The 23,761-nt window shown below is 45.9% G+C and overlaps 1 protein-coding gene across 1 annotated transcript in view; it reads left to right on the forward strand.

Annotated features, from left to right (window-relative positions):
- Window positions 1–530: 530 nt before the first annotated feature.
- gtf2b (general transcription factor IIB) overlaps window positions 531–23,761 on the forward strand; it is a 28,682-nt gene continuing 5,451 nt past the window's right edge. The window contains exons 1-5 of the mRNA XM_033029003.1: window positions 531–887; window positions 10,049–10,155; window positions 18,805–18,938; window positions 22,906–23,052; window positions 23,179–23,308. Of these exons, the coding sequence (XP_032884894.1) occupies window positions 871–887; window positions 10,049–10,155; window positions 18,805–18,938; window positions 22,906–23,052; window positions 23,179–23,308 (535 nt within the window). The 5' untranslated portion in view covers window positions 531–870. The remainder of the gene's footprint in view (window positions 888–10,048; window positions 10,156–18,804; window positions 18,939–22,905; window positions 23,053–23,178; window positions 23,309–23,761) is intronic.

The raw sequence follows: 23,761 nt of genomic DNA on the forward strand, positions 1-23,761 counted from the left end.
ACTGAGTGCAGGGGGGGCAGGTTTGTGCATCAACACTGGGTGCAGGGAGGGGGGGGCAGGTTTGTGCATCAACACTGAGTGCAGGGAAGGGGGCAGGTTTGTGCATCAACACTGAGTGCAGGGGGGGGGGGCAGGCAGGTTTGTGCATCAACACTGAGTGCAGGGGGGGGGGCAGGCAGGCAGGTTTGTGCATCAACACTGAGTGCAGGGAGGGGAGGGGCAGGTTTGTGCATCAACACTGAGTGCAGGGGGGGGGCAGGTTTGTGCATCAACACTGAGTGCAGGGGGGGGGGGGGCAGGTTTGTGCATCAACACTGAGTGCAGGGGGGGGGGCAGGCAGGTTTGTGCATCAACACTGATTGCAGGGAGGGGGGGCAGGTTTGTGCATCAACACTGAGTGCAGGGGGGGGGGCAGGCAGGTTTGTGCATCAACACTGAGTGCAGGGGGGGGGGGGGGGGGGGCAGGTTTGTGGAACTGGGGGCGGGGCCCGGTCACGTTCAGGAGTTATTGACGCGTGCGGCCTGACGTGGCACGTGACCGCGGCGTTATAAACGGAGGCCGCGGCGCCTCACTCCCTCCCTCCTTTCCTTCCCTTCCCCACTCCCTCCTTTCCTTCCTTCCCTCCCTCCTTCCTCTCCTCCTTTCTCACTCGCCTTACTCCATCCGCGGCGACTAACTCACTCTCTCACGCACTCTCTCTCTCTCCCCCCGCTGCGGAGACTCATTCCCTTCTCCTCCTCCTCCGCGGCGGGTGCGGGTGCGCGGCGACTCACTCACTCCCCTCCCCCCTCCCCCATCCATCCGCGAGCCCCTCCCACCCGCGGCGACTCACTCCCTCCCTCTCTATTCCTCCTCCATCCGCGGGCAACATGGCGTCGTGTAGTCGGTAAGCGGCCGGGCCGACCGGCAACAAATGTGTAATTGTTCTTATCGCCGACGTCGGCTGCGTGTTTATCGCTATCCGACCCCCCCCCCCTCTTCCATCCGCGGCGGATTGTTGTAGTGTGTGTGTGTGTGGGGGGAGAAGGAAGGAAGGACGACGCGCTCGATGGCGGCAGCGCCGTGTTGTCGTCGTCGTTGTCGGCGGCTCCTCTGTGTTGTTGGTCGCTGCCTCTCATCCCCCCGCCGCCCCCTCCCTCCCTTATTCACGGCGATGGCGGCCGATTGTTGTAACATTGGGGATTTAAAAAACCGAAGTACTCGCGTGACATCGATGTCGAGTTTGGCTGGGGAGAGAGGGAGGAGGGAGGCTCCGGCGCCATCACGGTAGCGCCGTGTTACTGAGGGGAGGGAGGCCGGCAGCGTGGCGGTGGGGCGGGGGTCTCTCGCTGAGGTGATGGCGCCTGGAGACCCCCCCATCCTCCCTCCCCGTGTGGGGGTGACGGGCAGTGGGGAGGGAGAAGGGTTGAGGGGACGGAGTGGAGGGGTTGAGGAGGGAGTGAGAGGAAGGGTTGAGGGCACGGAGTGTGAGGGAGAGGTTGAGGGGACAGGGAGAAGGGGGTAGGGAGTGAGCGAGAGGAGGGGACGAGGGGACAGGGAGGAGAAGTGGGAAGAGGGGGCAAGAGTGTGAGGGGAGGAGGGATGTGGTTGTGGGCGAAAAAAGGGGGCGAGGGGTAGTGGGGAGAAGTGATTTGGGGTGAGAAGGTGGGGGAGGGGCAGGAGGTTATGCAGACGGCGGGGGGGGGGGGGAGCGCGGTCTGAACAAGCAGGAGGGGGTAGGGAAGGGAAGGAGAGAGGTGAGTGGGTGGCATTGGGGGCTGACGAGGGGAGGGCACAGACAGATTGTGCAGGGAAGAGAAGGGGATGGGACGGGGAGGGAGAATGCAGGGTAGATGAGGGTGGGGAGCATTGCCAATTAAATTCTGATTGTTTCAAGGTCCATTCTCACACCATCCTGTCGTATTTTGGGATGCTTTGGGGCAGCGAGTGGTGGGGTTGGGGTTGTGAGTGGAAGGGAGATGAGGCAGATGGGGAGGGTACTGATCAGGTGGAGAATGGGGGTTGGTTGATGTACAGTGCCCTCCATAATGTTTGGGACAAAGACCCTTCATTTGCCTCTGTACACAATTTGACATTTGTAATAGAAAAAAAATCACATGTGGTTAAAGTGCACATTGTCAGATTTTATTAAAGGGTATTTTTTATACATTTTGGTTTCACCATGTAGAAACTACAGCAGTGTTTCTACATAGTCGTGTTCCCGTCCCCTCCCCATTTCAGGGCACCATAATGTTTGGGACACACAAGTGTTTGTAATTGCTCAGGTGTGTTTAACTGCCTCCTTAATGCAGGTATAAGAGCTCTCAGCACCTAGTTTTTCCTCCAGTCTTTCCATCATCTTTGGAAACTTTTATTGCTGTTTATCAACACGAGGACCAAAGTTGCGCCAATGAGAGTCAAAGAAGCCATTATGAGACGGAGAAACAAGAATAAAACTGTTAGACATCAGACAAACCATAGGCTTACCAAAATCAACTGTTTGGAACATCATTAAGAAGAAAGGAGCACCAGTGAGCTTACAAATAGCAAAGGGACTGGCAGGCCAAGGAAGACCTCCACAGCTGATGACAGAAGAATTCTCTGTATAATAAAGAAAAATCCCCAAACACCTGTCCGACAGATCAGAAACACTCTTTAGGAGTCAGGTGTGGATTTGTCAATGACCACTGTCCGCAGAAGACTCAATGAAAAGAATGCACTGCAAGATGCAAACCACTGGTTAGCCGCAAAAATAGGATGGCCAGGTTACAGTTTGCCAAGAAGTACTTGTGGACAGATGAGACAAGATTAACTTGTACCAGTGATGGCAAGAGCAAAGTATGGAGGAGAGAAGGAACGGCCCAAGATCCAAAGCATACCACCTCAGCTGTGAAACAGGTGGTGGGGTGTTATGGCCTGGGCATGTATGGCTGCTGAAGGTACTGGCTCACTTATCTTCATTGATGATGGTGGTAGCATAATGAATTCTGAGGTGTATAGACACATCCTATCTGCTCAATATTAAACAAATGCCTCAAAACTCATTGGCCAGCGGTTCATTCTGCAGCAAGACAATGATCTCAAACATACTGCTAAAGCAACAAAGGAGTTTTTCCAAAGCTAAAAAATGGTAAATTCTTGAGTAGCCAAGTCGATCACCCGATCTGAACCCAATTGAGCATGCCTTTTACATGCTGAAGAGCCAACTGAAGGGGATAAGTCCCCAAAACAAGCATAAGTTAAAGATGACTGCAATATAGGCCTGGCAGAGCATCACCAGAGAAGAGGCCCCATAGCAGAAGCGTCCACGTCGTGTGGCTGGAAACTGGAAGTATCCCAAGCTAATTCTGCTACCACCATCATCTATTGCAACAAGTGATGGCTCCCACTGATTGTCGCTGGAAGCTTGCGTCCTTTTCAGGACGGACGATGACAGCGATATTACATTTAAAACATGGAAGATGGACACGAAAGACGAAGATCAGAGAAGACACCTAGCAATTGGTGATGTCCATGAATCACAGACTTAAAGCAGTTATTGCCTGCAAAGGATATGCAATGAAATACTAAACATGACTACTTTCATTTACATGACATTGCTGTCCCAAACATTATGGTGCACTGAAATGGGGGGGGGGCATGTATAAACAATAAATAAATGACGGGTCTTTGTCCCAAACATTATGGAGTGCACTGTGATTATTGTACAGGCGGCAATTTCTGCTCAATCTATGCAGCTACCTTCACAGCAGAACTCAGCGAAGGTGCTGGTGTAAATCAGCGGGTCAGGCAGTCAGGTCAGGTCACGGAATTGATATGCAACGATTTGGGTTGGGTTCCTTGTTCAGCCTCTGCAACAGTCTTGAGTTTGTTATACAGCACAGAAACGGGCCCTGTGGCTTGCCACTTCCATGCCAAACTTTCCCTAAACATCACCTGTTCCTTCTCTCCAGAGATGCTGCCTGTCCCGCTGAGTTACTCCAGCTTTTTGTGTCTATCAAGCTTTTTGCCTCTCCACCATCATCCAGTTTGCCTGCATTAGAAATGTCTGTCTAAATGCTTCTAAGCATAGCAAATGACTTTGAATCTAGTCAGCACGCTCCACTGGAATGGATGCACTAACAACAAGCAGCTGTTGAGGGTAAATTTTTATACCTGTGGGGGAAGAAGTGCCCAATCATTCTATTGTGAAGTCATAGCAGATGCCATTTTTAATTGGTGTTTGAGCAGACAAACAAGACAAAGATAAGAGACCAATTTCAAATTAAAGTGTGCTGACTGTGACATTGCATTTGTTCTACATTCACGTGGGTTGATTTGTCCTGATGTAATCTATATTAGTTGCAAAGTACATAACGTATATAGTGAGGGACGGAGTGGCTGAAATGACTAAAGAGCCAATAATAAAGTAGACTAAATTGGTGGACTCTGGAAATATGAACTAAAAATAGGAAATGTTGGGGATTCTAAACAAATATGGAGAGAGATCCTGATCCTGATGTTCCATATGACCATATAACAATTACAGCATGGAAACAGGCCATCTCGACCCTTCTAGTCCGTGCCGAATACGTATTCTCCCCTAGTCCCATATACCTGCGCTCAGACCATAACCCTCCATTCCTTTCCTGTCCATATAACTATCCAATTTATTTTTAAATGATAAAAACGAACCTGCCTCCACCACCTTCACTGGAAGCTCATTCCATACAGCCACCACTCTCTGAGTAAAGAAGTTCCCCCTCATGTTACCCCTAAACTTCAGTCCCTTAATTCTCAAGTCATGTCCCCTTGTTTGAATCTTCCCTACTCTCAGTGGGAAAAGCTTATCCACGTCAACTCTGTCTATCCCTCTCATCATATTAAAGACCTCTATCAAGTCCCCCCTTAACCTTCTGCGCTCCAAAGAATAAAGCCCTAACTTGTTCAACCTTTCTCTGTAACTTAGTTGCTGAAACCCAGGCAACATTCTAGTAAAACAGCAGCGGCTGGTTAGGGTCGAGAGTGTTTATCCAGAGCGACCAATAACCTGTGCATGTGCAGTCGGAATACCGAACTCGCTTATTGCAGACACAGTTAATGCACGAGGGGGGTAGTTTCATTAATAACTGAGCTTCATTCACAACTCTCTGCAATTTCTTGCTGTGTTAAGCAGAGCAGTTGCCATAAGCTGCGATGTATCTGGAGAGGGTGCTTTCTGTGGTGCATCTATAGAAATTGGTAAGAGCCATTGCAGACATGTTGAATTTCCTTAGCCTTCTATGTAGAGGTGTTTGTCTGATATCTTGGTCGTGGCATCAATGTGGTCTGAACAGGACACATTTTTGGTGATATTTATACCTCGGAACTTGAGGCTCTTGCCCATCTTTACTTCGGTACCATTGATCCAGGCTGGGGCGTATACTCCACTTTGTTTCCTGGTCATTGATCAGCTCCTTCATTTGCTAATATTGAGGGAGAGGTTGTTGCTTTGACACCATGCTACTTAAGCTCTGTCTTTCCTGTACACCATGTTATCATTGCAAGATCCAAACCATTATAGTGGTGTCATCTACAAACCTGTAATGGAGTTAGAGCAGAATTTGGTTGCACAGTTACTAGCGTATAGGGAGATTATAAGGGGTCAACAACGCAGCTGTGTAGGACACACGTGTTGAGAATTATCGTGGAGGATGTTTTATCACATGTCCTGATTGCAGTTTATGGGTCAGAAAGTCAAAGATCCAGTTGCAGAGAGGGTTGCTGACTCCAAAATCCAGGAGCTTGAAGGAGAGTTGGCTGGAATTATGGTTGTGAAGAAATTGGATTCTGATATGGGTGTCCTTGTTATCCAAATATTTCAAGGACGAGTGCTATGACAATAGACAGCAGGAGTAGGCCATTCGGCCCTTCGAGCCAGCACCGCCAATCAACGTGATCATGGCTGATCATCCTTAATCAGTACCCCATTCGTGCCTTCTCCCCATATTCCCAGACTCCGCTATCTTTAAACAGCCTTATCTAGCTCTCTCTTGAAAGTATCCAGAGAACTGGCCTCTGCCTCCCTCTGAGGCAGAGAATTCCACAGACTCACAACTCTCTGTGAGAAAAAGTGTTTCCTCGTCTCCGTTCTAAATGGCTTGCCCCTTATTCTTAAACTGTGGCCCCTGGTTCTGGACTCCCCCAACATCGGTAACATGTTTCCTGCTTTTGCACTGAGTGCTGGCTTCTGCTGTGCACTATCTGGGAGGCTGGAGCTGATGTGTGCTGTGACCAGCCTCTTGAAGCACTTCAAGATGGATTTCAGAAGTGATGGTCATGAAGGCATGTAAACTTGCCTGCCTTTGACACTGGGATTATACTGTTCACCTTAATCGGCACACGTGACAATAAAAGACCTTTGAAACCTTTGAAGATGGGAGCCTCAGATTAGAATAGTGAGAGTTTAAAGATGTCCACGCATACTCCCATAGCTGGTCTGTGCACTTGCGTGCGGTAGCTAACAGACAGAGTTTGGGGATTTTCTAAAGTGCAGAAGAAAAAAAGAATAGTTTGGAATGGATGATTTGTCAATACTATATGTGCAGCTCTAATGTATGCAATTCATCAGCTAAATTATGCCGAGATTAGCCTCTTTTTTGAGAGGACGGTTGAAAAGCTTTCTCTTGGGATGCATCTCCGCTACATTTGTAGCTAAGTTGTAGCCAAGATCAATACTTGAGTGTCCTGACCTGGAATTCTCCACATAATGCTGTTGGGATAACATTATAGTATATACAGTGCAGCAAAAAAATAAGCCCTTTGGCCCAAGATGTCTCAATTTAAATTAATTCCACCTTGCCTGCACATGTCTATATCCTTCCATTCCCTGCCTGTTCATATGCATATCTAAATGTCTCTTAAATGTTGTTATTGTGTCTGGTTACACCATTTCCCCGGCACTGTGTTCCGGGGGTGGGGGGGGGGTGGAAGACTCTACACCACTCATAATATTATGTACTTCTATTGCTTCACCTCTCGGCCTCCAGAGAAAACAATCCAAGCTTGTCCAACCTCTCCTTGCAGCTAATGTTTTCCAATCCAGACAGCAGTGAGGTAGAGTTCACTGCTGCCATCTCAACAATTCACGATGGGCAATAATTGCGCATGACAACTCCGAGACAGGTCACGGAAGCATGAAAATCTGTATTACTTATAAACTGTATTATCAGTACTCTCCACCATTAGTCGTTGAGCCCAACAAATCAAGTATGCCACAGTGATTTTCAGTGTATGCTGAGTTGATCGCATTTGGTAATTTTGGCCCCAATATATCTCTGTAGAATAGTGTTCAAGAGAGAGTTAGATTTAGCTCGTGGGGCTAAAGAAATCAAGGGATATGGGGGGAAAAGCAGGAACCGGGTATTGATTTTGGATGATCAGCCATGATCATATTGAATGGCGGTGCTGGCTCGAAGGGCCGAATGACCTACTCCTGCACCTATTTTCTGTGTTTCTAATACTAAAATAATTCTCGGTTTGTAGAAAAAAAAACATTGTATACATCCTAGCCTTCCAGCCTCGTAATTTGTTGAGAGGACAGCCGAAGATTTGAGGAAGGATATTCTTGCTATTGAGTGAGTGCAGCGTAGGTTTACAAGGTTAATTCCCGGGATGGCGCGACTGTCATATGCTGAGAAAATGGAGCAGCTGGGCTTGTACACTCTGGAGTTTAGAAGGATGAGAGGGTATCTCATTGAAACATATAAGATTGTTAAGGGCTTGGACACGCTAGAGGCAGGAAACATGTTCCCGATGTTGGGGGAGTCCAGAACCAGGGGCTACAGAATAAGGAGTAAGCCATTTAGAACGGAGATGAGGAAACACTTTTTCTCACAGAGTGGTGCGTCTGTGGAATTCTCTGCCTCAGAGGGCGATGGAGGCAGGTTCTCTGGATGCTTTCAAGAGAGAGCTAGATAGAGCTCTTAAAAATAGTGGAGTCGGGATATGGGGAGAAGGCAGGAACGGGGTACTGATTGGGGATGATCAGCCATGATCACATTGAATGGCGGTGCTGGCTCGAAGGGCCAAATGGCCTACTCCTGCACCTATTGTCTATTGAAAAGCTTACTCTTGGGTTGGCATCTCAAGTTACATTTACAACTAAGTTGTAGCCAAGATCAGTACTCGAGTGTCCAGACCTGGAACTCCCCACATAATACTGTTGGGATAACACAATATGTAGTATCTTGAAGAATGCAGCAAAAGAACATTGCTATTACTCAAGCCCACAAGCCTTTGGTTTGGTTTCTCTGGAGCTTTGGGGGCTGAGGGGTGATGTGATGGAATTGCACAAAAACAGACATTCTTCTTGTGCAATTGCTTTAAGAAACCAGCTTTCGCACCCTTCTGACTATGTAATTTAAAATAAACATACAGAAGGGTCATTGTGTGGATTTTGCCAATGGCTGTGAAAAGGAAAAAAAAAAACATTTTAGTATACCTTTTGAGTTCTGTCAGTGGGGGAAATACTAAATACTTGTTGGTAAGTGTTAAATTACAGTAATGCCTCGCAAAATGGAGGAACCATTTAAATCATTGAAGGTAGACACAAAATGCTGGAATACTCAGGATGTGAGGCAGCATCTCTGGAGAGAAGGAATGGGCGACGTTTCGGGTCGAGACCCTTCAGACATGTCAGGAGAGGGCATGGGACAAAGATAGAATGTAAATTAAATAGATTTAAATCATTGAGTTGCAGACATGTCAGGAGAAAGAACAATGTACGGCAGAAAGTAAGCATTAGATGTGCATGCATCATGATTGCTATTAAAATGTTATATGATGTGGAATGGGAATGATGAGAATTCCTGTATTGAACCATCGTAGGTCAGTCATTTGAGATGGGAGGTGCATGTTAAACCAGGTAGTGTGATTGGTAGAATGCAAGTGAGAGGTTCTTCAGCCAAAATAGCTTCGTACTGTGGTTTGATCACACTTTATGTACATCCAGTTCTAGTTGTTGAGATATTAAAAATGTGATAATGAAGTCTTGTACCTTCTTTCCAATGGAAGCTGCGAGAAAATGTGTGGCCAGTGTGATGGAGGTCTTTGATATTAGCTGTTTTGATGTAGCATTTCCTGTAGATCCTTCAGATGGTGGGAGGGGGTCTGTGCCCATTTTGAATAGGACAATGTCCAGCACTCTCTGCAGCCTACTTTGAATTTAGGCTTTTGTGTTGTCGAACCATGCCTTGATGCAACCAGTCAGTATGGTCAACGCAAACAGCTGATATAATTTAACATTACCAATCACAGTTGATGATGTTTCTGATCAAATCATGGTTTTAAACAATTTTAATGTTACTTTGCAAGTCAATTTAACGTAATATAAGATCATTATTTTTTAATGTAGTCATGCTCAGCTATTGCAGCCTTGAACTTGCTTTTTCAAGTAGTATTGTTGAAGAGAATGTAATTATTTGTGAATGAGAGACTCCATATCGCATGTTTTGAATGGGTTTTCCATGCAGACTGTTTTCTCCCAAACCAATCGAACATGCTTTGAAAATGCCCTAAAGTTTAAATGTTTGGAGCAAGTTCTTTGGCACTCACTCTCTGTAGTACATTGGGAATTGACATTTTAATTGGGAATTATTTTTGGAATTCACCCTAACAGATTGAGATTTTTATGTAATTACTATTACTTAATCTAGCTGATAGCTGAGTGACATAGATCTTCATTGCTTTGTAATTCTGGCATGTTTTATTTACCCCCTTGATACATTTTATTTCCATGTTTTCCCAGATTTCTTCTGGGGTAATGTTTGTATTCAGAGCTGTCCTTTTCACCCGCTGACATGTCACATGTTGGCTCATTGATGCTGAAGCAAATGAAACCTCTTTGACAAAGGCGCATTCTTTCTGCTAAATATGCTCTGCTGTGATTGGCATTGATGAAATTCTGCAGACTAAAGGGTGAACTGGACTTAAACTGTTATTCTGTTGACTGTGTGAGGAAATACATGACTTTAAATCAATGGGTTTATTTTAGTTTTGATTATTACAAACAGATATAGTTAGATATTGAAGTTGCTTATTTCCTTTCAGTGGTGATCCGTTGCCTAAAGTGCTGTGTCCAAACCATCCAGATGCCATACTGGTTGAAGATTACCGTGCTGGGGATATGATCTGCCCTGAATGTGGACTGGTTGTAGGTAAAATAAGTCTTTACATTATGTGCAGTGATCTGTAAAACATATTATGAAATCTGTATACACTGTGGCTATTTTTGGTTTTCTTCTGCCTTATATCACTGAGAGTGTTGCTTGAAAGAAATGAAACTTAACTTGCTCCCTTTTTATTTTGGAAGAAAAACTGAAAGTAACATTGCCCTACAGCATGCAGCACTTTGTTGCTCAACATTCACAATCACCTATGATCCACGTTCCTGCCGTTTGGATCCAACCTGTATCTTATCTGTTAATCTGTGTTTGTCAATGCCTGACCTGAATGTCTGTGGCCTTGGAGTTATCTCAACAGCTTTTAGTGCCCAGAGATGCACTTTTGTTAACCAAATGTTGCACGACCATGCTATCCTTTAAAACCAGTGATGATGAAGCAACATAATTTGCATTTCTTTTGATTTTTAATTAGTGATATTTTTATATTGGCCCCTATTTTACATTAGGGAGCAAATTGAAGCAGGTGCTGTTTATATGAAATAAACCAGTTTTATTCATAGTTTTATCTCTTATACGTGGTTGGCCCACTTTGTTGCTGTCTACTTGCTTTGTTTGTGTTCTAGACTGGGAGTCCAGTCTGGTTTAATGTTGTTTTCTCTCCCTTACAATTGCCTCCAGGCTCTTATCCATTTTCTCATCTCTATTTCTGGTCTCTGGAGCCATTTTCCAAAATCACTCGGCCTCATATCATGATTTTTGGCACACGATTCTAATGCAACATGCTGTCGCTTACCTTCATTGTTACTGACACACCACAGAGTCTACTTCCAGAACCGAGCACTCTATTTTAAGCTCTGTCACAAATGCATTTTCAGAAGGATATTCTGAAAGGTATTCTGCCAGAGGAGGTAGTTGAGGCAGGTGCTGTTGCATCTTTTAAGAGACATTTAGACAGGCACATGATGGGACAAGTTTAGAGGGATATGGATCAAATGCAGGCAGGTGGAACTAGTGTAGATGGGACACCTTGGTCTGTGGGAGCAAGTTGGGCCGAAGGGCCTGTTTCCACACGTTATGACTGAGTAAATGTTCATTGCATCCTGCTGTGCAGTGTTACACTGCCACCAACATGTAACAATCCGTTAGCAAGACTTTGCAGAATATGTCATTCAAAATCCAGTCTACCGAATAGCAGACCAGCAAACAAACTGCCGGTGATAAAAGCTGTTTTTATAATAACATCAAAAATGAACTTTTGCTTATCTGGAAGGTTGATTTTGAAATATCACTTTTGGAAGGAATCATTATACAAATGGTCTTCTGCACATCTAACAAGCTAATATCTGTGACCTTGAGCAGAAAAAAAAATCAGTGTGTCAAAGGAAATGTTGGCTTGAAAGCGCTGCAGAACAGGTTCTGAAAACACGGGCATTTCCATATTACTGCAGCATTACCAAGGGATAATCAAGGTTTGTGATTAATTGTTTTGCGGAGGGTTAAGCAGTCTGTCATTTCCTGAAGGGTCTCATTACGATGCTACACAAACATTTGATTAAAAGAGCATTGTAATGTCTTGCATTTGTCGTCAATTTTGTGTCATTAGTATGCATATGCTTATTGGTTTCCTTTTCAAATTGTAATCAGTAATGTTTCTTTACACAATGTTAGTAGTAAATGTGGAAAGATATAAAGAATTGCTTAAAGCGTATAAATTTGCATGAATTTTTGTCTTACACATGTTCTATTACTGCCTAATAGAGAATAAGGTTTGCATTGAGGATGTGAAAAAAATGCATTGTGTTTAGACCTTGAGTTTACTGCCTGCAAGGCTGTTGGAAACATAGACAAGCAGTGCCTTCATAAACAAACACGAGAATGATTTGCAAGGCCATTGGGGAATGGATTTGATGGTATTCTGCTAGGAGCTAGTATTGATTTAGTTTAGTTTAATTTAGTTTATTGTTGCACATGCTGTGAAAACCTTTATTTTGTTGAGTTAGCGGAAAGACTATACATGATTACAATCAAGCAGCCCACAGTGTACAGATTAGTTACAGGATAGAGGGAATAACATTTAGTGCAAGATAAAGTCCGATTAATGATAATCCGAGGGTCTCCGATGAGGTAGAGATCAGGACCGCTCTCTAGTTTGTGATAGGATGGTTCAGTTGCCTGATCACAGTTGTGAAGAAACTATCCCTGAATCTGCAGGTATGTGTTTTCATAATGGCCCAAATTTCTTCCTATTTTGTAAAACACGATTCTGTATAACCAAACTCTTTCTGGGATAAAGTAAATGGGAGATTGCCAAAGTCAACTGTTGGTGCCAGCATGAGGTCAAATCTTAAAGTATCTTTGGTTATTGATGCATTTGGCAAGTTGTGAGTTAATGAATATTTAGTTGAAATGGATATTTTCAAGGGATGAGCAAAGTCAAAAATTGTAAATGTTTAAAAATGCACCTGCTTTACATATGTAATGTCCAATTTGAGTCTGAAAATATTCATTCATTTGAATAAATTTTATTAAGTCAGGGCTGAATCTACCTATCTGTAATAGAAACATAGAAAATAGGTGCAGGAGTAGGCCATTCGGCCCTTCGAGCCTGCACCGCCATTCAATATGATCATGGCTGATCATCCAACTCAGTATCCTGTACCTGCCTTCTCTCCATACCCCCTGATCCCTTTAGCCACAAGGGCCACATCTAACTCCCTCTTAAATATAGCCAATGAACTGGCCTCAACTACCTTCTGCGGGAGAGAATTCCACAGATTCACCACTCTCTGTGTGAAAAAAGTTTTCCTCATCTCGGTCCTAAAAGATTTCCCCTTTATCCTTAAACTGTGACCCCTTGTTCTGGACTTCCCCAACATCGGGAACAATCTTCCTGCATCTAGCCTGTCCAACCCCTTAAGAATTTTGTACGTTTCTATAAGATCCCCCCCTCAATCTTCTAAATTCTAGCGAGTACAAACCGAGTCTATCCAGTCTTTCTTCATATGAAAGTCCTGACATCCCAGGAATCAGTCTGGTGAACCTTCTCTGTACTCCCTCTATGGCAAGAATGTCTTTCCTCAGATTAGGAGACCAAAACTGTACGCAATACTCCAGGTGTGGTCTCACCAAGACCCTGTACAACTGCAGTAGAACCTCCCTGCTCCTATACTCAAATCCTTTTGCTATGAATGCTAACATACCATTCGCCTTTTTCACTGCCTGCTGCACCTGCATGCCCACTTTTAATGACTGGTGTACCATGACACCCAGGTCTCGTTGCATCTCCCCCTTTCCTAATCGGCCACCATTCAGATAATAATCTACTTTCCTGTTTTTGCCACCAAAGTGGATAACCCCACATTTATCCACATTATACTGCATCTGCCATGCATTTGCCCACTCACCCAGCCTATCCAAGTCACCTTGCAGCCTCCTAGCATTCTCCTCACAGCTAACACTGCCCCCCAGCTTCGTGTCATCCACAAACTTGGAGATGTTGCATTCAATTCCCTCGTCCAAATCATTAATATATATCGTAAATAGCTGGGGTCCCAGAACTGAGCCTTGTGGTACCCCACTAGTCACTGCCTGCCATTGTGAAAAGGACCCGTTTACTCCTACTTTTTGCTTCCTGTCTGCCAGCCAGTTCTCTATCCACATCAATACTGAACCCCCAATACCGTATGCTTTAAGTTTGTATACTAATCTCTTATGTGGGACCTTGTCGAAAGCCTTCTGAAAGTCCAGATATAACACATCCACTGGTTCTCCCTTATCCACTCTACCAGTTACATCCTCGAAAAATTCTATAAGATTCGTCAGACATGATTTACCCTTCATAAATCCATGCTGACTTTGTCCAATGATTTCACCACTTTCCAAATGTGCTGCTATCCCATCTTTAATAACTGACTCTAGTTTCCCCACTACCGATGTTAGACTAACTGGTCTGTAATTCCCCGTTTTCTCTCTCCCTCCCTTTTTAAAAAGTGGTGTTACATTAGCTACCCTCCAATCCTCAGGAACTACTCCAGAATCTAAAGAGTTTTGAAAAATTATCACTAATGCATCCACTATTTGGATTGCTTAGTGGCGGCGCGGCTCTGGCTGCAGCGGCTCTCCGGCAGTCCTGTTTGTTTTGTGTTTTTTGTGTTGTTTATTTTCGTTTTGGTTAGTCTAGTTTTGGTTTTTAGTTTCTGTTTTTGGGGGGGGGTGGGTTGAAACGGGGCTTGCTGTCTCTCCCTGCGGGGGAATGCGACTTTTTTGTCGTATTCCCCTTCTCTGCCTCCGTCTGCGCTGAGGCCTAATGGCGGAGCTGGCGACCTCGAGGCTCAGGAGGCAGAGCCCGCCAGGACTCGCACTGGGCTCGCTCCCGTGAGGACGGCCCGGCTCGGGCCTGGAACAGTGCTTTCGTGAGGGGCTGTGACGCTCCCGTGAGGACGGCCGGCCCGAGGAAGGAACGGTGCTCCCGTCGGAGTGGCCGAGCTCGGGGAGGTACGGCGTTCCCAGCCCGAGTGAGGTACTGCGCCCATGTCGGCGCTCCCAGCCCGAGGGAGGAGCGGCGCCCATGTCGGGGCGGCCTGGCGCGAGGCTGAAACGGTAACGGTACTCACGTGAGGGCGATCCGGCTCGGGGCTGGAACGGTGCTCCGGTGGCTGGGACGGCGTTCTGGCGGCGGTGGCCTGAGTCCGGGGTTCGGCCGCGAGCCAGCGCCTGCGTCAGCAGGACTGGTGGGCAGCAGCTTCGACCACCCCGGACCGCGGTGTTTGAGCCGCGGGACAGTTGTAACATTGCCCGGGGGGTATCGCCTCAGCGCAGAGGGAGAAGAGGAGGGAAGAGACTGGAGACCTAAGACTTTTGCCTCCATCACAGTGAGGAGATGTTGGGTGGACTCACTGTGGTGGATGTTAATATGTGTTTATTGTTGTTTTTTATTGTATTGTATGTATGACTGCTTCAATTTCGTTCAGACTACGGTCTGAATGACAATAAAGGCTATCTAATCTAAAAAAAAAACAATTTCTGGGGCTACTTCCTTAAGTACTCTAGGATGCAGCCTATCTGGCCCTGGGGATTTATCGGCCTTTAATCCATTCAATTTACCTAACACCACTTCCCGGCTAACCTGGATTTCACTCAGTTCCTCCATCTCATTTCACCCCCGGTCCCCTGCTATTTCCGGCAGATTATTTATGTCTTCCTTAGTGAAGACAGAACCAAAGTAGTTATTCAATTGGTCTGCCATGTCCTTGTTCCCCATGATCAATTCACCCGTTTCTGACTGCAAGGGACCTACATTTGTTTTAACTAATCTTTTTCTCTTCACATATCTATAAAAGCTTTTGCAGTCATTTTTTATGTTCCCTGACAGTTTTCTTTCATAATCTATTTTCCCTTTCCTAATTAAGCCCTTTGTCCTCCTCTGCTGGTCTCTGAATTTCTCCCAGTCCTCTGGTAGGCTGCTTTTTCTGGCTAATTTGTACGCTTCATCTTTTGTTTTGATACTATCCCTGATTTCCCTTGTTATCCACGGATGCACTACCTTCCCTGATTTATTCTTTTGCCAAACTGGGATGAACAATTGTTGCAGTTCATCCATGCAGTCTTTAAATGCCTTCCATTGCATATCCACCGTCAACCCATTAAGAATCAATCGCCAGTCTATCTTGGCCAATTCACGTCTCATACCCTCAAAGTTACCTTTCTTTAAGTTCAGGACCCTTGTTTCTGAATTAATGATGTCACTCTCCATCCTAATGAAGAACTCAACCATATTATGGTCACTCTTGCCCAAGGGGCCACGCACAACAAGACTGCTAACTAACCCTTCCTCATTACTCAATACCCAGTCTAGAATAGCCTGCTCTCTCGTTGGTTCCTCTACATGTTGGTTTAGAAAACTATCCCGCATACATTCCAAGAAATCCTCTTCCTCAGCACCCTTGCCAATTTGATTCACCCAATCTATATGTAGATTGAAGTCACCCATTATAACTGTTTTTCCTTTGTTGCACGCATTTCTAATTTCCTGTTTGATGCCATCCCCAACTCCACTACTACTGTTAGGTGGCCTGTACACAACTCCCACTAGCGTTTTCTGCCCCTTAGTGTTTCGCAGCTCTACCCATATCGATTCCACATCCTCAAAGCTAATGTCCTTCCTTTCTATTGCGTTAATCTGCTCTCTAACCAGCAACGCTACCCCACCTCCTTTGCCTTTCTGTCTATCCCTCCTGAATATTGAATATCCCTGGATGTTGAGCTCCCAGCCTTGGTCACCCTGGAGCCATGTCTCCGTGATCCCAACTATATCATAGTCGTTAATAGCTATCTGCACACTCAACTCATCCACCTTATTACGAATGCTCCTTGCATTGAGACACAAAGCCTTCAGGCTTGTTTTTACAACACTCTTACCCCTTATACTTTTATGCTGAAAAGTGGCCCTTTTTGATTTTTGCCCTGGATTTGCCGGCCTGCCACTTTTACTTTTCACCTTGCTACCTATTGCTTCTACCCTCATTTTACACCCCTCTGTCTCTACGCTCACACATTTAAGAAACCCTTTCCCTTTAACTCCACCCTCCACTATCCCATTCGACACCCCACCCCCCTTATTCAGTTTAAAACCACCCGTGTAGCAGTGGCAAACCTGCCTGCCAGAATGCTGGTCCAACACCTGTTAAGATGCAATCCGTCCCTTTTGTACAGTTCCCCCTTACCCCAAAACAGATCCCAGTGATCTAAGAATCTAAATCCCTGCCCCGTGCACCAGTTCCTCAGCCACATGTTCAGGTCCCGTATCTCCCTGTTCCTGCTCTCGCCAGCACGAGGAACTGGAAGCAAACCGGAGATAACAACCCTGGAGGTCCTGCTTTTCAGCATTTTTCCGAGCTCTCTAAAGTCACGCTGCAGAATATTCATCCCCTTCTTTCCGACATCGTTTGTGGCGACATGCACTACCACTTCCGGATGTTCACCTTCGCCCTTGAGGATTTTCTGCACTCTGTCCGTGACATCCTGGATCCTGGCACCAGGAAGACAGCACACCATCCTCGCATCCTGTCTGTTGCCGCAGAAACCCCTGTCCGTACCTCTCATAATGGAGCTTCCCACTACAATGGCGTTGCCTGCCTTAGGCCTTTTTGGTTCTGGCTCAACAGCCCTATTCGCATCGCAAGCCAGTCCGCCGCTCAGTGTAAACACGTCTTCTGTCCCGACAGCTTCTAAGTGGGTGAACCTGTTCACAAGAGGTACAACACCCGGGGACGTTGGCATTCCATGCTTCCCTCCCTTTCTCACTGTCTCCCACCTTCTCTCTTCCAGTACCTTAGGTGTAACAATCGTACTGTAGGACTTGTCAAGGAACGACTCAGTTTCTCGGACGAACCGGAGGTCATCCACTTGCTTCTCCAGTTCCCCAACACGGCCCTTCAGGAGCTCTACCTGGATGCACTTCTCGCATTTGTAGCAGCCAGAGGCACCAGCGGTGTCCTTGACCTCCCACATACTGCAAGCATCGCACTGAATCAGCTTGCCTGACATCTTCTTTCGTCTCTACCTCTCAAGCGTATTGCGTGGTCTCCTCTCCTCAGCCTCCTCGCCAAAGACTCTCGAGCCAAAGACTCACACTTTTCTCACAGGGCACTTCCCTCACTGCCGCTCGCTAAGAGCCGTCTTGCTTAAATTGACTGATAAATTGCCTGATTTACCAATTTACAAACCTCAGTTTACAAATTCCTCAGTTTTCCAACTGGTTTCCGGCACTGACTCACTTCTCACCTCCCACTCGGGCTAGAGCCAATCAGTCGTATCTCTTGCTCAGCTCCTGCTGCTGTTGCTCCCAAACCTACAGCAGTTCTGAGTAAAGTCTGCCTGTGCTTGGCTTCTACTTTTCAACATGCTCATCTACTGTCTGCCAGAGCTGCTGCCTATATTCAAGTTATAATCTGTGGGACCTGGGTCAATTACATCCAAAATAACATCTTAATCTAGACTCGTAATGTGAAAATTCTTGTAATTAATTGGTACAATAGCAAACAAGATACATGTTTGCATTTGTTCATTTTGGACAATGCAGTGGGCTGGAAACATAGAAAATAGATGCACCGCCATTCAATATGATCATGGCTGATCATCCAACTCAGTATCCTGTACCTGCCTTCTCTCCATACCCCCTGATCCCTTTAGCCACAAGGGCCACATCTAACTCCCTCTTAAACATAGCCAATGAACCGGCCTCAACTACCCTCTGTGGCAGAGAATGCCAGAGATTCACCACTCTCTGTGTGAAAAATGTTTTCCTCATCTCGGTCCTAAAAGATTTCCCCCTTATCCTTAAACTGTGACCCCTTGTTCTGGACTTCCCCAACATCGGGAACAATTTCCTGCATCTAGCCTGTCCAACCCCTTAAGAATTTTGTAAGTTTCTATAAGATCCCCCCTCAATCTTCTAAATTTTAGCGAGTGCAAGCCGAGTCTATCCAGTCCATTCCTTTTGTGACTAGGTGATAAAATGGTGGCCTTTAATTGAGAAAATTAGAATGCACCTTCCATGCGTCGTCAGAGTGAGTAATGTAAGTTGGGAAGAATTTATATTCATGTTGCTCTGGACAGGCCTCCGTTTAATAGTTAATTTAGTGTGATTTTCATGCCGGTGTTGATCTTTGCCTCTTTCTACAGGTGATCGAGTTATAGATGTTGGCTCAGAGTGGCGAACATTTAGCAATGACAAAGCAACAAAAGACCCATCTCGTGTCGGTGATGCCCAGAATCCACTGCTAAATGGTGGTGATTTGTCAACTATGATCGGAAAGGTAGGAATGTGACTCATAAATGAAATGCAAGCAGTGATATCATTTAATAAAACACTCTCCTACTTTGACTATTATTGTTGTAAAATTTCTCCACCACTGAATTATGTTATTGTTTCCATTGAATTGCAAGACTCCCCACTGTGGATGCCTTTTTGTCAATCTGAGATTTGCAGTACATTCCGTGCTTGTTTTTCTGCATATTCGCAGACTTTAATCAGTGTTTGCAGTTGATAAACTTTACTCCTAACACCCCCTTACACTGTTCTGAAATGGACTTGGTTTTGGCTTATTATTGCCATGTCTACCAAGGTACAGTGAAAAACTTTGTTTTGCAGGCTATCCAATCAGATCAGATAATACTAAATGTAAATACAATCAAGGCAAACTCAGTTACTATATGTAGAGCAAAGGGAAAGATACAGGTTGCAGATCACCATTGTAGTGTTCCAAAGACCGAGCCCAATGTCCTCAGTGGAGTAGAGGTGAATCAGACCCCTAACTTACGGTAGGGCTGTTCCGAAGTCTGACAGTGTGAAAGAAGTGACAGAGTGAAAGCTTTGGGATGCACGCTTTAAGCTTCTGTATCTTTTGCCCGATGGGAGTGAAAAGAAGGAATGACCAAGGTGGGTCGTCTTTGATTTTATTGGCTGCTTTTCTGAGACATTGTGGTGTAGATAGAGCCAATGGTGGGATGCCTGGTCTGTGCGATGGACTAGGCTACATCAAGAACAAGAGCTGTTCCCAAACCAAGTGATGATGCTTTCTCTGGTGAATCTGTAGAAGTTAGTAAATCATTGTTGACATGCCAGGTTTCCTCAGTCTTCTCCGAAAGATGTGGCGTTGGTGTGCTTTCTTGCCTGTTGGTCCACAACTGATCATTAATTATATTAATGCCAAGGAACTTGAAGCTCTCAGCCATTACCACTTTGGCATCATTGCTCATTGGGACATGTAATCGACCACACTTCCTGAAGTTGATAACTATCTCCTTCATCTTGCTGCCATTGAGGGAACGGTTGTTATCCTGACTATACCTGTTACTGCTGCTGTGACCTTGGCCACAGTGCTGCCCCTTCACACTATAGCTTTGCCTGTTGTAAAGAGTAACCTTCGTAAGTCACTTCAGATTGATCATCTTGATTCATGTTAAATGCAATGAAGGGACATGGGGGACATAAAGACATGCCCATAAACATCAAATGTTGAGTTCCTTCATCTGTGGATTACTGTAAACATGGAGCAACGCATTGTTGGTATCTCTATGCTAGCTGTTTAAGTCTGCCGGGCTGTCTGGGAATTGCTGGTTTTACCAAAATTCAGTTGGAAGACTGCAGCTTTCTAACAGTAAACCAATGGATTCCCGTCACCCAGCTTGACAATATCAATTCTTTCCCCATTACCATCCCATCTCCTGTGATGTTATCTTTGATTACCATTCCTCCCTAGTACTGATCCTCGGTCTAAATCCATAGACCTTCCTCCTTGATATGATCCTCGCTCTCACCCTTGCGATTCCCTCTGACGCAGCAGCTCCATGACTCATGATTGCACTCATTTCCCCTTCTCTCCGCCACTCCCTTTGCTGCGTTCATCTCGCTGTCCTTGCCTATCCCCACAATCCTACAACTGATGTCACTAAAACCCCTGTCCCACTTGCGTGTCCTTGGCACGCTAATTACGCGACCTCGTGTTCACGTTGAGGCACGACGGACAAGCGAAGGCCGCGTGCGACTTCATGCGTCCGCACAGCCGTCTGGAGTGCGTGATGTCATTTGAGGATGGACACAAAATGCCGGAGTAACTCAGCGGTACCGGCAGCATCTCTGGAGAGATGTTTCGGGTCAAGACTCTTCAGTCTGAAAGAAGGGTCTTGACCCGAAATGTCATCCATTTCTTCTCCCCAGAGATGCTGCTGGTCCCACTGAGTTACTCCTGCATTTTGTGTCTATCTTCAATTTTCTTGCCCCCGCTCTGGGAGTAGAAGTGGGGGCGGATCCGGACCGCAACGGCCGTGAGCCCCAGGCTGAGATCGGCGGTCGTTTGCTTGCTTCTGCTGTTGGAGGTGAGACGTTGCGTCGCGCCAGGGTCTTGGGCCTGTCCCACTTTGGCCGTCAGTTGCGTGACAGGCCTGCGGCGCGCAAAGATTTAGTTTGCTACAAAATTTCGGAGCGCCGCAAAATACAGCGCACAACTCCATACCCCTCCGCGCTTCTCAGTGGGACCGGTCCCGCGTGGCCACACGATGCCCGTGCGCCTCAACGAGACGACGAGGTCGTGCAATTTGCATGCCAAGGACACGTAAGTGGGACAGGGCCTTAACCCACTGCTGCCTCCCTTGCATCTTGCTGGAGCTGGACTGAACAAACACTGGCAGTGGGTTTTTTTTGTTCTTTTTTTAATTTTATTGTCCTGTTGAGGGTATAGTTTGTGGTGGGTTTTTGACTGTGTATGTGTGGGGGGTGGGTGGGGGAAACTTTTAGATCTCTTCCCTGTACGGGGACCCGACCTTTTCCCTGTCGGGTCCCCGTACAAACACTCAACACAGTTTAAAGTCCCAAAGTCATTGTCTCTTCCCTCCTTGCTCTCCCTCTGCGCTGAGGCAATCCAAGCCTCCGATGTTGTGACCCCGCCGGGTGATGGTAAGTAAGTCCCGCAGGCTGAATCCGTGCTCCGCAAACGGGCCGGTTCAAACTCCGCGGCCCGGGGCGGTCGAAGCTGCCGCCCTCCAGTCCAGCGGACGCAGCTGTAGTTGCGGGAGCTCCGGAAAACAGAACTCGAGCTCCCGATGATGACGTCCACTGGCCCGCGGCCGAGCCTCCGAGGCTCCAATGTCGGGTCGGAAGTTGAGTCGCCCCGCAACCACAGCCCCGAAGTCGGTCAGCCTCGCGTTGGTAAGTTCTGGCTCTGACTCCGCAGCCTCGAGGTCGGTCGCAGTTGGAGGCCGCCAGCTCCGCGATAGGCCTCGGCGCAGACGGACACGGAGACGGGGGATACGGCAGGAAAGGTCGCATCCCCCCGAAGGAAGAGTCAAAAAACATGTTACACCCACACATACACAACTAAATAAACCGAAATAAACTGTAAAAACGGGACAAGAGAAAACAAAAAACAGAAAAGACAAACGGACTGCAGGCGAGCCGCAGCTGCAAGGCAGCGCCGCCGCCAGTATTTTGTATTTGGCATGACTTTCAGGTGAGGGCAAAGTTTAATGGACGAGTGGGGTCATTTTCTTTTACTCAGAGTGCTGAATGCCTAGAATGTACTGCCAGGGGTGGTGGTGGAGTAAAGAATGATAGTGGCATTTAAGATGCTTTTGGAAAGGCACACGGATATGCAGAGAATGAAGTGACATGGGCCGTGCAGGTGGAGATTAGTTCAACTTGGCATCCTGTTTGACACAGACAATGTGGGCTGAAGGGTTTGTTCCTGTACTGTTCTATATTCTAAATAATGTTTAGAGACAGTCTTCATATCTGAAGAAAGGTCTTGACCCAAAATGCCACCTCTCTGTGATCTCCAGTGAATGCTGCCTGAGCTGCTGAGTTACAGAATAATGAAAGGCATAGATAGAGTGGATGTGGAAAAGATGTTTCCACTGGTGGGAGGGTCTTGGACTAGAGGTCATAGCCTCAGAATTAAAGGGTTTTCTTTTAGAAAGGAGTTGAGGAAGAACTTCTTTAGTCAATTGCCACAGAGGGCTGTGGAGGCCAAGTCAGTGGATATTTTTAAGGCAGAAATAGATTAGGATTAGGATGGGTGTCAAGGGTTAAGGGGAGATGGCAGGAAAATGGGATTAGGAGGCAGAGATCAGCCATGAATGAATGGCGGAGAATAGACTTAATGGACCGAATGGCCTAATCCTATAATTTGTGAACTCCAGAACTTTGTGCCTTTTTGTGTAAAGCAGCATCTGTAGTTCCTTGTTTCAACATTTTGGGAATGTTACTTGCTTTGCATTCCTTCACAGGGAACTGGATCAGCGAGCTTTGACGAGTTTGGGAATGCAAAATACCAAAATCGCCGGACGATGAGTAGTTCTGACCGAGCAATGATGAATGCATTTAAGGAAATCAGCAATATGTCTGACAGGATCAATCTGCCCAGAAATATAGTTGTAAGTTGGTGACGCTTTGTTTTGCAGCAGTATCGTTCGTGTAATTTAATGATCACATGTTTTAGTATTACCAGTAATCAAAGAACTCTAACTTAATTCAGTATTTTCTTCCTTTTCATTTGTCAGGATAGGACAAATAATTTATTTAAGCAGGTATATGAACAAAAGAGTCTAAAGGGAAGAAGCAATGATGCCATTGCATCTGCCTGTTTGTATATTGCCTGTAGACAAGAAGGTGTGCCACGAACATTCAAAGGTAAGGAGGATCTGGAATTCTAAATTCTCAATTAGTCTTAATTCCATAAATTCTAACTAGCTTTTAATTGGAATTTTTGGTTCAGGTAAAAATAATTATTGTGCTAACAGTTTTTAATTAGACATAACCGCAACCTTGATCCAGTCGTGGACACGAGCTGAATGTAACGGCCATTGCTTCAGAACGTAGCACCGAGTCTTTGGGGAATTCAGAAGGAAACTATTTGGTGCTCGAAGCTGTTACTGAAGAAGAGATGAATGATTGGTGTGAACCATGGGTTATCATCAACATCTTGTCCTCCATCAATTTAAGCGGCTTTTAAACATCTACCTTCCATCATCCACCATCCATCAGAAGTGGACATGCTCATTGGTGTTTGATGTTCATCCCCAAGATAATGCCAACGATAAAATAGAACTTGGTGACACCCCAATGGTCGAGAAAATGGCAGAT

The sequence above is a fragment of the Amblyraja radiata genome, chromosome 10 (assembly GCF_010909765.2).
Source record: "Amblyraja radiata isolate CabotCenter1 chromosome 10, sAmbRad1.1.pri, whole genome shotgun sequence".
NCBI classification, from domain to species: Eukaryota; Metazoa; Chordata; class Chondrichthyes; order Rajiformes; family Rajidae; genus Amblyraja; species Amblyraja radiata.